At 43.0% G+C, this 14762-nt stretch overlaps 1 protein-coding gene and 1 long non-coding RNA gene across 2 annotated transcripts in view; one reads left to right on the top strand and one right to left on the bottom strand.

Annotated features, from left to right (window-relative positions):
* LOC118408075 (protein unc-80 homolog) overlaps positions 1 to 14762 on the top strand; it is a 37244-nt gene that overhangs the window by 14901 nt on the left and 7581 nt on the right. The window contains exons 14-18 of the mRNA XM_035808694.1: positions 10416 to 10573; positions 11123 to 11281; positions 12337 to 12541; positions 13847 to 13926; positions 14454 to 14577. Of these exons, the coding sequence (XP_035664587.1) occupies positions 10416 to 10573; positions 11123 to 11281; positions 12337 to 12541; positions 13847 to 13926; positions 14454 to 14577 (726 nt within the window). The remainder of the gene's footprint in view (positions 1 to 10415; positions 10574 to 11122; positions 11282 to 12336; positions 12542 to 13846; positions 13927 to 14453; positions 14578 to 14762) is intronic.
* On the bottom strand, positions 7696 to 10172 carry LOC118408078. The gene is made up of 2 exons (XR_004830241.1): positions 9431 to 10172; positions 7696 to 8912 (listed from the first exon to the last, which is right to left on the bottom strand). It is a non-coding gene; the product is annotated as an uncharacterized LOC118408078 (long non-coding RNA).

Here is a 14762-nt window from a genome sequence, read left to right as displayed (position 1 = left end):
TAGTTCAATGTATCTAAATCATCATCTATTGGATAAAAATTGCATTTGCTCGTCTCGCCATGTAAGGCAGACATTCCAATCGTGTTCTGTTCAGACCGTCAGAAGTTGTGTGGGCTTTAAATTGACAACCCGTCAACATTGAAACCGAAACCTTTGCCGCTATACAGCCACGGTATAACCAGAGAGTATAGCAAGGTGCGAAAAATCTTAAAACCCTGACGTATTATCTATTCACCTACAATAATACTTTACGGATTACTTGGACTTTATCTTGTATCATACATTCTGCTAAGAGCTTATAACACCAAAATCAGACAATTTTTTATTTCAAATTCGAGAAAGTCTTTGTTTCACTGGATTCTCCCAGATGAACTGCCTATCTTCAGTTCGCTATGCGCGCGATACTAAACACAACACATTATCTCCCATTTTTGTCAAGGCTCCAATTGAAATGAGCCGATTTCTAGATTGTTGTGGTATATAAAAAATTTATTATTATATATATATTATTCTCGGACAGGAACACTCTTTTCGGAATACATTTAATGATTTTGTTTTATACTTCATTTCCATGTATTGCGAGCCCGAGGCCCTTTCGACAGGCATTTCGGAACACCTCTCACCGGAGGACGGCTGGTGCCCCGCCTGACAGCCCACTGACCCGATGCCGCGGAGCCCCAAATGTGTACGGGCCTGGACACCCGCCTGTCCCCAGTCCAAACCTCCTGCACGGACATCCTGTCAACGACCGAGTCTACAGTTTCATCTGCAGGCAGAGTCCGCTTCATCTAGCACCTGGGCCCTCACAACTGGCTGCACTAACTGTCTCACATATAGACATTTTGTTTTCTGCTGCGACTGATACTTGTACCATTGGTTTATGAACATGGACCTTCCCGACTGATATAGTATTAAGAAATTTTCTCGTAAATAATTCACTGCAGGTGTCAGTTTCGGTCGGCACCATGTTAACGCCTTCCCACTCCGCCATGCACTATATCATGTTCCCATGTAAGTGCTACTAGTATTAGTTACATTGTTCCATCGCTTTACATGTACTGTTTTCACAATAAGCGGCTTATCTAATCTTGAAGCTGTAGGAGAAGAATGAATGAAATAATGAACTTTATTGCATGACATTTGTACATGATACAATTGTATGGCAACATTGATAAGTCAATTAATACAATGACACTAGTCTAAGGTCTGTAAAAGTGATCATCAGGTTGCCTCTTCCTCATCTTATGTCTAGTGCTTATATTCAACGATTCTAGAATATACAATAGATAATACGCACTTGTACCGGAACAAACTGGACCTATACATTAACTTCTTGACAATTCCTACTTAAGGTGAGTAAACACCTGTCCTGCCGTTTACAGCAATGGGTAAATCCTACCTCCCCCCTCCTACGGGAGTTAGGGTTGGGGTAGCCGGCATTGCGGCACTATTCTCGATTTCAAACAGCCATGAAGTTTGGGCATTCCATTTGACAGCTCTGTCGTCCAATACACCGGTCAACGTGCCTATTTCATAAGTTCCTCTCTTGAAATTCCTTCTGCGCACTCACAGTTCAGCGTTGACAATAAACACGGCTTAGTTGCAACTTCCTTTATGACTCAGCCATAAAAGGCACATAGTAGCCTATATCTTGCGACTTTCAAATGAATGAGACAAGTATAGTATGCAACAGATAGCTGTATCCAGACCCATATCAGAATATATCTACTTCAAGTTTTAGATTAGGCCGTAGAAAGGTGCATTAAGTACGTTATATTATCCTGTGATTGTACGCCTCTAAAAAGTATAGGACGTTAGTGACGTACGCGTTTTTGTCTATACATGTAGCTCCACTATTAACCTTGGCGGAAGATACGCCCTACAGCCTTGTACAGCATTGCCTTTACCGTTATTGAGGAATCCGATGTTGTCCAAATATCATTTTGAATTTGCTTGTTTCCGTATCAGCCTTACCATAGGCAGTCACCAGCGGCTAGGTATAGTAAAGCTTCATCTTCAATCCTCCTAGTACTAGCAGCTATTGACGTGTAGTTAACATGTTGATCGCTTAGACAACATATCTAGTCATCCATTTGTACGTCAACACTTCTGTTTCATACATACCGTGATTGACTTCGACATTACCTGTTTGTCCACTTTAGCTGTTTTCTTTCTTATCTAATTAACCTTTCAGTCTGAACGGTCGATTAAGGATTTCGTTGCACATTTTATGCTTGTTCTCTGTCTTTCTTTTGCTAATTTAAGCATTTCAACTGTGGTTCCTCAGCATTTTTTTTGTGTTGTTTATCTTAGCTCTGTGGTTAGATTTGTAAGCTTTACCATGTAAACAATTTTGTTTGTATTTTCTCATGTTGGACAATGTCATAATATTGATGTAATTGGACCATTAGCTGATTGACGTGCTGTGTATTCCCATGGGGATTACCACCAAAACCTGTTGACGTCATTTGTGTTATTGCTTCGTGGGTAACTCAAACTGATATACATATTCGATTGATTTCCCGTTTGAGGAATAAATTGTTGTGTTCCGCCAAACCTGATTTCGTCTCTGACCACATCTTTATTTTCCTGGTGTCGGTAGAAAATTCATGGATTGTAAAACACATTTTTGCGGAGCAAAAAATGATATTAGGCGATTTTGACAACTACTGTATTATCGATAGTTCAACATTGAAATGCCTATAGATTTGCGGATAGGGTGGCGACATTTTCATACCCAGTATGAATTAATGGGAATATCCCCTCGAAAACTAAAAACTCGGATCTGTAGCGACTCGACTTGAATACAGTAGTGTGATAAGCTTATTTGTACGTCTTAACAGCATCTTACTGACACACGGTGGACTACACGACAGTAGTAGTATGCACGCTGCTCTTTGAGTTCAAGTGAAAGATCATCATATCTAACTTTTACTATACTATATATGTAGCATTGTTATCTTGTAAGGAAATGATGGTTGACAGAGTTAAGATTCTGAGGAATCTTTTTAATTATATTGTTAATAATTGCAGTGTATGCAACTTGTTTTTTTTTTGTTTTTGTTTCATGTTGATCTTTGAGTTTGGCAACAAGCTCCCTATGATTTCATTCCCAATGAAGTTATAGCTGCCTGGTTAGTTTAAGATGAATTTATATGTTGTGAGTATAAGTTATGATAGTTTTCTATATGTATTGATCATGCAGGATTTCTAACTGTCCTTTTTTCTTCCAGGTTTCAATAGGGGGCAAAAATGACAGAAAGCTTGGACCACAGGTAGCAAACATCGTAAGACCACTTCTCAAATCAAATTTTTCAACTGTGGCAAATACTGTATGTGGCCATGAAAAAATCAGACCGTACATCATCCTCAACATCCTGTCTGATATCAACAAAGAGGCAAAAAACCTGTGTCAGACATCAAACCCATCCATCCTCCGGAGCTGTGACAGTGAATCACTGCCAAACATAAACACATCCAGCATAGCAGCAGAGATACAGCAACGTGCACCACTCATTTCAAGAGTTTTGACAGTCATAGCAAACCCAGCCAACGAAACAGTCAAAACAAGAGTTACAAAATCATCAAACCTCAGTCCTAAGACCACAATCAAGCGGACAAAGAAGAGAAAGATCACACTCCTTGCAAGTAAAAAGAGGAGGATGAAGCAAGAGGGACGACGACGTCCTATGATGGTCACAGCTGCTACCTGCCTGCTGTATGCCAGGAACAGAACAATGTCTGCCCTACAAGCCATTCAAGGACTGGGACTTTTCAAATGCCATGCTTCCAAAGTGCTGTATCAACGAATGAACACATGTGGTCTTTCTGTAAGTCACAAGAAGATCTTGCAGACTGTAGACAAATTGTCAGCACACTATGACAGGGAAGTGCTAGTATGGAAGAAAAGGTTAGAGAGAGGGGCTGACAGAAGTGAAGACACACGCATGAGGAGTGAAGGTGGAGGGAGAGAGGCCGACAGAAGTGAAGACACACACATGAGGAGTGAAGGTGGAGAGAGGGATGCCGACAGAAGTGAAGACGTACACATGAGGAGTGAAGGTGGAGAGAGGGAGGGCGACCGAAGTGAAGACACACACATGAGGAGTGAAGGTGGAGAGAGGGAGGGCGACAGAAGTGAAGACACACACATGAGGAGTGAAGGTGGAGAGAGGGATGCCGACAGAAGTGAAGACGTACACATGAGGAGTGAAGGTGGAGAGAGGGAGGGCGACAGAAGTGAAGACACACACATGAGGAGTGAAGGTGGAGAGAGGGAGGGCGACAGAAGTGAAGACACACACATGAGGAGTGAAGGTGGAGAGAGGGATGCCGACAGAAGTGAAGACGTACACATGAGGAGTGAAGGTGGAGAGAGGGATGCCGACAGAAGTGAAGACACACACATGAGGAGTGAAGGTGGAGAGAGGGATGCCGACAGAAGTGAAGACACACACATGAGGAGTGAAGGTGGAGAGAGGGATGCCGACAGAAGTGAAGACGTACACATGAGGAGTGAAGGTGGAGAGAGGGAGGGCGACCGAAGTGAAGACACACACATGAGGAGTGAAGGTGGAGAGAGGGAGGGCGACAGAAGTGAAGACACACACATGAGGAGTGAAGGTGGAGAGAGGGATGCCGACCGAAGTGAAGACACACACATGAGGAGTGAAGGTGGAGAGAGGGAGGGCGACAGAAGTGAAGACACACACATGAGGAGTGAAGGTGGAGAGAGGGAGGGCGACAGAAGTGAAGACACACACATGAGGAGTGAAGGTGGAGAGAGGGAGGGCGACAGAAGTGAAGACACACACATGAGGAGTGAAGGTGGAGAGAGGGAGGGCGACAGAAGTGAAGACACACACATGAGGAGTGAAGGTGGAGAGAGGGATGCCGACAGAAGTGAAGACGTACACATGAGGAGTGAAGGTGGAGAGAGGGAGGGCGACAGAAGTGAAGACACACACATGAGGAGTGAAGGTGGAGAGAGGGAGGGCGACAGAAGTGAAGACGTACACATGAGGAGTGAAGGTGGAGGGAGAGAAGGCGTCAGAAGTGAAGAGGTACACATGAGTGAAGCTGGAGGAAGAGTGGGCGGCAGAAGACAGGCAGGAAACAGCAGTGATGCTTTGCCTTTACACAAGAACAGTGGAGACAGCAGTGGCCCAGGTATTAGCTTCACCTTCGACAATGTAGACATATGCCAAAGGGTCCGCCATAAAACCTCCCAAAACAGCAACATTGATCACCATTTCGTACATGCGTATGCGTCCTTAGACCGGGTCAATGTACAAGACCTACCTGATGACCAACCCATTGCCGATATACTGACTGTCCCCCTCCAAGAGTTTTTGCCAAGTAAGGAAGACCGCTCCTCCATGAGAGAGGATATGGTAACTATTGCCTCCAGAAAAGTGGTAGAGAACATGCCATTTTTCAATAAGTACTTCAAAGACTGTGTCACAGAACACATCCCACACATGTATTCTGAGCAGGCAAAACTAAAATCACATGTTGTACCTGAGTACATGAGTATCAAAAGTATGTGCCACACGGGATGAAGCTTCCACTGGAAGGTGATGGCCTATCAAACATGCGAGGGGTGGAATCCCAGGAAGGTGATGGCCTATCAAACATGCGAGGGGTGGAATCCCAGGATGCTAGAGCAGATGGGGCAACTGCAGCAGACAGGCTTGAGGGTCTTGAACTTGTAACAGCAGAGTGGCATGCACATGTGACAGCTTTGCAAGATGTTTACAATGCTTATTATGACCCTAGATCAGCCACAGAAAAGGGCACATTGTTTCAGCTGAGGAACAGGTTTGATCGAAGAAATGTTACAAAGTCAACCAAGGACTCTTTCAACCCAAATCGCGAGTTTCTGAACTTTGTTTCCTCAGGCTACCTTATCCTGGCAGTGATGGAGAGCCTTGACATGTCAAACATGAAAGGGAGACCATCACTTGCCCCGAGAGGCATTGAAACAGACACACGAGAGAGAAGAAGCTCCTATTTGAGGACGGTCGTTGCCAAGGTGATTGACCAGCATATCCTGCCGACCTTTAACACACATGCCATTGTCAGCGACATCGAAACCAGACAGGCTGCAGTGGGAGGTGCGGATGTGCCAGAAGGCAGAGTTCCCTGTGGTTTCCCTGGATGCCCAAAAAACTATGCCAGGGATGGTGTATGTTTGAGGAGACACCGGGAACAATGTGTGTGGAGCAGAGTAGAAGTACTTGGACAGGGAGGTGAGGAAGTCTTCGAGGAGAGAGATGGAGAAAACATGCCAAGTACTGACAACCAAACTGAAGCACATACAGAAGATGTACAGATGTCAGAAAGTAGTAAGAAGGAAGACTTCAAATATAACTACAACTGCTCTGTGTTAAGGGAGGGGTTATTTGACATGGTTAAGAAGGATTCAGTGAATGAAGGAGATGGCAGCAGAATACTCAGGAACTGGAAGTTTGACATGATTCAATATTACCAGAACAAGCATACACACTACAAGGACTTGGCATTTAGATACATATCACAACACAAAGCACTGCTGACTCCCCGACTTTCTGCGTCAATCCTGCACAATAAAACAATCAATACACATGGGCTGCCTGGTAAGAACATTCCGAAAGACTTACACATGGAGTTCTTGAACAAGAAAGTGAAAGAAGGGCTCTCCAGACTAGGGCCGAACATGACCTCCAAGACAATAGCAAGAGAAGGGCGAAGCCTCAAGATACTTCAAGATGTACTTGACACATTCGACACAGATCTAGTGTCATACAGAGGCATAGGAAAGCACACAGTACCTAACATGCAGGAGGAAATCCACATGCTGGTTGAAGAGATGAAAACAGAGCAACCTTTTGTGGTCATTCCTGGAAGGCTATACCGTACTTTCCCTACCTGCATGCAGTCAAGACATCACAACATCGACATGAAGAAGATGACTGCATGGATGATCGGACAGAAGGAAAAGCTGGGAAGGCGACAGCGTCTTGTATGAGAGTATAAGGTATCTGCATGTGTATTCCTAAGCGTTCTTGTCACTTGAAACCTGTCTCTACATCTTGTCACCCTCCTTGTAAAAAAACACAAATGAATCAGAAGTTTTACAGTTAAGCTGACAAACACTGCAACAAATAAGTTGCTGATTGTTTTTTTTTTTTTCTCTTTAACTGGATCAAGAGCCAACCTGGTAGTTTTGTTGTCTATAGACATACTGATGTGAACTGACAGAAGTACATTTCACTAGTACTGCAATTCATGGTATCAGATAAGGATAGCATTGCATGAACAATATTTTCCAATTGCCTACTACTGCCCTGATATACAGTTTAAGGTACATGCATTTTATATAATCCTCTTTATCATTTTTACATATCATTTTGTAGAATACAGCATGCCAGGCTCCCCAAAGGCATCACACTAGAAGCAGAGCAGCCAATGAGAGCTGGATCTATGATGGGAATCACAGAAGACCCTGGCAAGAACTGTTAGTAGTAGTAGGGGAGGTATAAAAACAAACAGGTCATCCCATTATGTTTTTTGCTCATTTTAGGGGGTGGGGGATGTATCTTTAAGGGTACATATTCCATGGATTGAGTCAACAAACACAGCTTATAACTTACAGGTGTCTTGACAAAGTCCTATCATCATGCTGGGACACATATACATAAGCATTAGCGAGTCTCAAAGCAGATGTTTATTTGCCATGCATTTCTATCATATACACTACAGTCTGTATAATAGCTTGGTTAGTATGCACACATACATTATGTATACTGCATACCGACCGTAACTCAGTACTTAGTCATAGTCAAGCATTAATTGAATATGATATCTGCAACATAGTCTGGTTTGTATACACGCATTGTGTGTACTCATACATTTTGTAAATAAGTTTGTAACTCAGTGCTTAGGCAAGTATTATCTGAATATAATCATAGTCTGCAAGATAGTCTGGTTTTTATACACGCATTGTGTGTACTCATACATTTTGTATATAAGTTTGTAACTCAGTGCTTAGGCAAGTATTATCTGAATACATGTATAATCATAGTCTGCAAGATAGTCTGGTTTGTATACACACGTGTGTACTCATACATTTTGTATATAAGTTTGTAACTCAGTGCTTAGGCAAGTATTATCTGAATACATGTATAATCATAGTCTGCAAGATAGTCTGGTTTGTATACACGCATTGTGTGTACTCATAAATTTTGTATATAAGTTTGTAACTCAGTGCTTAGGGAGGCATCAGCAGAATATATTATGGTCTGTAAGGCAGTTTGATCTGTATACAAATATGCATTCCTCTATACAGTCCTGAAATGTTTGTGAAGACCATATTGACTACTTCATTCCACAACCCAATGTCTGTCATAATGTCTTCTCTTGTTAGGAAGGCGAAGGTAGCACAAGAATCAACAATTCTTTCAGTTGTAGCCAGACCAAAATCCTGAGTAACTACATTAAAGTTGTACATAATGGGATGCATCTCCTCCAAGAAATCTCATCACTGTTTGTAGTGGTTCTCTTAACATGATATATAGCTGATTTGTAGACGACGAATTGCTATAAATTGTAATAGTTCGTCTTAGAGTTCTGATGTAAGAGACTTGGTCCAGTGATTCATTCTAAGGTAATGTTGAAGAATCTCCACTTAAGTCACAACAAGTCTCTTCTTGTGACAGACCCTCTGAAATATTTTGACAATTTTTTTTCTGCTACAAGCATCTATCCGAACTCCTTTTCAATGTCATAACTTGAAGGTACAATTAGGCCGATTGGATGACTCTGAAACAGTAATTGTGTTGGAATCCATAACACAGTGATGACAGGATGTCTATCCTTATCTCCTCAGTAGCTGTGTGAGAGTCTTGACCCCGGTTCTGAACCCTCCGCCCCTGTGGAATACAAGAGGAGAACACTGGTGTAAGAAATATAGCATACTTTACACATCTGAAGTATGGAGTTCGCTATGAAAACGGCCCACAATGTCATTTCAATCAAATTGTTATCGAAAGTGGTCATGCGTTTGGACACATGCACAATACTGTAAGAGGACAACGCAGGTAAACACCTGCGTATTTTCTCTCGCGAAGTCAAGGGGAGAGAAACTTCATGACATGTCTCGGGCCATTTCATGCTCCCACACTAAAAATCTCATGTAACTACAGAAAATCCCGTCAGCAAAACAATATACTAGTGACCTGTTTTACGTAAACCGTAACCAAACTCTACGTAGAGACACTGCTAAGACATAGCTCCCCTTTTCCGTGAGCGGCTGGCGTCCTTGTGTCACGAGCTACGTTAACGTTACAGCTTCAGCCTCCGCAATGGTAACTTGTTATAACATTCCCTTGAAACTAAATAAAATTTTGAATCATGCAAATTTTAAAATGATGCCATAAATATACCATACCAAGACATTATGCAGTGCTGTTCGTCCACGGCAACACCAACCACGCCCCGTTTGTCAGCTCTCGCCAAGATAATTTTCGAATTCAGAAATTGCCTCTGACCAAGGACAGAATGTCCTTGCCCTGACGATGTGAAAACCAGGCTGTATTTCCACTCTCCTCGCTTGACATCAGCGTCTTTCTCGCCTAAGTTGTACTTGACCTTGAAACAGCAACAGCAACGGCGAAGCGTGACGCAGGGTTTCCCCAAGACATTGACAAGAGGGACCAAGTTACGTAAGGTTCTGTCTTGCCGTATCCAGTGGGCAAGCAGGCAAAAACGTCCTTTCTCCCCAGGACAAAATATACTACCGCCTTCTCCTGAAGTGGAGAGGCCAGCGCCGTCCAAAATCCGCACAAACGGACTCAGGAGGAGCCTAGGAGGAGCCGAAAGTCGAAGCCGAAAGCCGAAGCCCATATGGGGCGAGCCGCCATTTTTCCTCGAAATGAGTAAACAAACATGCGGGGAGTGGGCGGGATGATCACATTTCGCACCCGGGCTATCACCGCCCCCCTGTCTGGCCCGTGGCGCCAGCGGTGACAGCGTTAACAAGCTAGTTTCCATGGTAATAGGGGCTCGACTAGAATCCAGGCCCACCATTGGTGTTGAAACATTCCACAACGGTTCCCCCGGCTTATGGCAAGCGGCGCACAAACTCCGCGGGGAGGAGTCTACAAGCTCCGGATAGCGGAGTTTGCGTTACACAGACTAGAAGTATATGATTTACTAAATCTTTGTTATAAAACGAAACACTGTACAGTTTTTTTTTTAGATATCACCCTAGTTGTGCTCAGTCTGCATTCCACAAATATTCTCTCTTCAGTCTGAAACACGAGTCATGTTTTTGACATATATGTGAAAAATGTGTTAAGCTTAATGTAATGAGCTTATCATAATATACATTTACGCTTTATATGAATATGTTTTTGTTTGTTTTTTTCCTTAAGTGTGTGCTGGAAGCCTTGGTCCCGTTCTACATGCGGCACCTGATGAAAGAAACCAACAGGAGAGACAGCATCAGTGCTGCCAAAGAAGAGCTGACCAGTATAGAACAGCTGGCTGTTTCCATGGAGGCACTTACACAAAGCTGTGAACCTTTCAATAGGTAACAAGTTTGGACAGTCTTATTGTTCTAATCCTGTTATTGTATCATACGTTATGGATAATTCTCTTCAACACGAAATTCAGCACCAAGAGCAGATGTGTTTAACAAGTTGGTGACATGTCAGACATAAAAGTCTAATTATAATATACCGGCACTGTGTAAATTACAATCTTCGTGTACGAGATTACCTGTAATTTGTATAGTTAACTGTCTATTTTGTAGCAAGGGGAGCAAATTTCACACAATTGCCTTGCATTCATCCTGATACAATGTACATAAAAATTAGGGTCTTCTTCTGAAATTAAGCATAAAAGTTTTTGGTACCCCCTTCCATGCAGTAAGGCAACATACATGTTAGGAACTAAGATCTTCTAAATCAGTTTTATGTTTTCACTGATCTTAGGCTATTTCACTGATCGTAGTCTGTTAATAATTACAGTTGGTAAATATATCGTTAGCTGTAATTTCTGTTTGCGATTACTTCTGTTTACTAGAAAAATGTTAGGCTCCACCATGAATAAATGTATACTACCTGTCTTATGCCTTTAGGACAATCAGTGCCTCCATTTTGCGGTCCAATGACACAACTGGTTCTGTCAACAAGAGGAAAACCAATGTGCTGGCTGCCTCAAAAACAATGGTGTCGCCAACATCGGCCACTCTGGGCAGGGAACAGGTGAAGGAAGATGATGACGAGCTGAAAGTCAGGTTGGTAGGACAATCACCATGTGTGAACGGTGTTCAGTACCAAGGACAGGTGTGTGGATTGTGTTCAGTACCAGGGTGTGTATAGAGGTGTGTAGATGGTGTTCAACACCAAGGACAGGTGTGTTACCTGTGTGTGGATTGTGTTCAGTACCAAAGACAGGTATGTTATTGGATTGTGTTCAACACCAGTGACAGGTGTGTTGCCTGTGTGTTGATTGTGTTCAGCATTAAGGACAGGTGAGTTACCTGTGTGTGGATGGTGTTCAGCACCAGGGACAGGTGTGTTTACCTGTGTGTGGATTGTGTTCAGCATTAAGGACAGGTGAGTTACCTGTGTGTGGATGGTGTTCAGCACCAAGGACAGGTATGTTATTGGATTGTGTTCAACACTAGTGACAGGTGTGTTGCCTGTGTGTGGATTGTGTTCAGCACTAAGGACAATTGAGGTACCTGTGTTTGGATGGTGTTCAGCACCAAGGACAGGTGTGTTTACCTGTGTGTAGATGGTGTACAACACCAGTGACAGGTGTGTTACCTGTGTGTGGATTGTGTTCAGCACCAAGGACAGGTATGTTATCTGTGTGTGGATTGTGTTCAGCACCAAGGACAGGTGTGTTTGTGTGTGGATGGTGTTTAGGGACGTTTGCCTGTGTTGATTGTTGTTTAGGGTCAGGTGTATTTGCTTATGTGTTGATGGTGTTCAGCACCAAGTACAGGTGTGCCTGTCTGTTTGTGGATGGTGTTTAGGGACAGGGGTGTTTACCTGCGTGTTGATGCACCAGGGACTGGCGATGACATCAGAGACATTGAGTGAAACACTGAAAACTGGTTGCCTAATTTTCTTGTGGTGCCAAATGCCCTTAAGGATTATTTACAGCACGAGAATCAATCTTTAAGCTTACTTAAAAGGATGGGTATAGAGTTATAACTTATAATATATGTTTTTCCTGAAAGTTTGCTTTACACATGCTTTATGCGTGCTTATAGACCAGATCTCGTATAGTAAGTGATTTGAGATGAGATTAATAGTTGCCCTACTTGAACAAATATTGCAGATTTATGGAGGACACCAGGAGAATCCAGTACGAGCAGAACGTACAGAGCGCGCCGGGTCACTACGAGTTTCACCGCCCGCGGGAGGCCTTCCTCAACATCATCGTGGAGTACTTCGTGGGCAGCAAGTCCAGATTCAAACAGCTGCGGAGAATGTTGGACCCACGGTTCCAGGTCCCAGAGCTACTGAGTACCAGGAGTCACATAGTAAGTCTTCATGCCTACCATGTTCTATTATTATAATAGCGGGTCTAAATTTCTTGTTGAGTCATGGTAAGTGATATAGGCTCAGACTCTTGTAGGGGTCCAGAGGCATCCACCTAAAAGGTATCCTAAGGAGCAAAATTACTGCCTGAGAGGTCACAGTAGAAGATTATGACCACAGATGACCTAGTGGCATCCCTGGTCAATCAGAATTTCATGCTTGTCAGAGGATCTGCTCCCCAGTGTAAGGGAGTGTAGTGTGTCCAATTTCTTGCTATTTTTAGAAAACTGTGTCCAAATGATGCCTTGACACATGCCTGGCTAAAAGCCTAATGCTTACCCTTACAGCTCGCTTGTATCTCACTCGACCAAATTGTACCAGGCATTTGCAATGTGGCACAATTTAGCACCAAGGACAGTTGTGTTTACTATAATGTTTATGCCCATTGATCTAATTTATTGCTGAAAATTATTTTTCAAAATTTTCCTAAAATTCATATTAATTCATTCAGTTAAATAGTGCAAGCTGGCAGAAAATATCACAAAGCAGAAAAAATGCTGGACATCCTTTAATTTATTCCTTCGAATCTCATTTTAACTCATTGCCAACGCTGCAATTTCCAGTGTCCAAAGTCAAGAATGTCACATTTTCGGGTTCAATATTGCTTCGTGGGGCCGAGTAGCACAGTGGTAGTGTATTCGGCCCGTGACCGAGAGGTCGCCGGTTCGAATCCGCATGCCGTGTTGCCGGTCTTGTGCCCTTGGGAAAGGCACTTTACACGACTTTCCTCACTTTACTCAAGTGAAAATGAGTCGTCCCTCGGATAGGACGTTAAATGGAGGTCCCGTGTTTGGGGAGAGCCACACCCCGGGCACGTAAAAGAACCCGCCACGTGTGCGATGGTGCGATGTGTCGGATCAAACCATTCCGGCCAAAATGGGGTAGGGAATTTCCCGAGCAGCCTCGTAACCCCTGCTTCGCCTATTGAGTCAGTGAAGTCAAGCTTGATGTTTCTGACTTAGAGAGAAGAGATGCTGCTACAGTTATCGCTATGGGCCGCTCTTCATCACCATGATGGTAACATCAGGCCCTAAGAACATGATTTAGAAAAAAAAAAAAAATACAAGATGTATTAAGTTAAAGATCTGAAAATATGACTTTCTGGACACGGCTTTTGTTTTGGCTTTATAAGCAAATACATCACAGGTCAGCATGACTGTAAAGTAAGATTGCTACAGGTAGTGAATTGGATGCAGTCTCTTTAACCTGTCTTGTCAATATGTTTACATACTTTATTTCCTTCACAGAGGATTGTGGAGATTCTGGATAGTTTCTTGAGGACTGCAACAGATGATCCCCTCAGTCTGGGCTCAGTTGGGTTACAAAGGTTGGTTGATGCTGTTCATTGCTTGTAGATTATCTTGCAAAGCTCAGTTCAATTGTTGAAACTCAGGAGAAACACTAGAACTAGAGAAATACACCCAGCAAAAGAGGAGACACCCCCTGTGTTTATCCTCCCTTTTTTCCCTAGTCAGAAGATTCTTTAGTTTGTTTTGAAGGATATTTCATTATCCTCAATTGCCAATTAGAGACTGTGATTCCTATGTGTTTCTTATGAGTTTCATGGCAATCAATCACTCCTAGGAGGAGAGCATAGCAGTCAGCGGCAGCAGCTGGTTATATAATTACACCAAACGACCCGTCCAAACGACCTAACTGTTGCACATCTATCTGCAAGCGTTCTTTAAAACTACCCAGAGTAGATGGACACTATTGGGGTTACAGGCACTACTGGGGGTACGCATACTACAGGGGTACAGACTCTACTATAGGTACAAACAGCATATGGACACTCAGTCCTCGCAAGCAGCTCTAATATTCGTGGGTCTTAATTTTTTTCTCTCCACTCATCAGGTACTTCACCGACATGCTGCCTATCATCGACTGGTCCGTGCCGTCCAAACGGCCAGCTCTGGTTCTCCTGCTGAGGAAACTGGAGAGGATGTTCAGTAGAATCTACAAAAGGCCATCTTTAAGGGTACTGTCCATTTTCCATGTCTTTTTCATGAAAATTGAAATATATTTCACAGTCTGGGATGTAATCTATTGCCAGGTTGATAAATTTCCATGTTACAGTTACTAACTATAAGACATAACTAAGCTAACTAATTTTTGTTTCTGACACTGTAACTCTGATCATGATGGTGAAGATGCTGATGAAGA

Source organism: Branchiostoma floridae, unplaced genomic scaffold, assembly GCF_000003815.2.
Source record: "Branchiostoma floridae strain S238N-H82 unplaced genomic scaffold, Bfl_VNyyK Sc7u5tJ_1551, whole genome shotgun sequence".
Taxonomy (NCBI): Eukaryota; Metazoa; Chordata; class Leptocardii; order Amphioxiformes; family Branchiostomatidae; genus Branchiostoma; species Branchiostoma floridae.
Note: the sequence above shows the minus strand (reverse complement) of the source record. Positions and strands in the feature narration are given on the sequence as shown.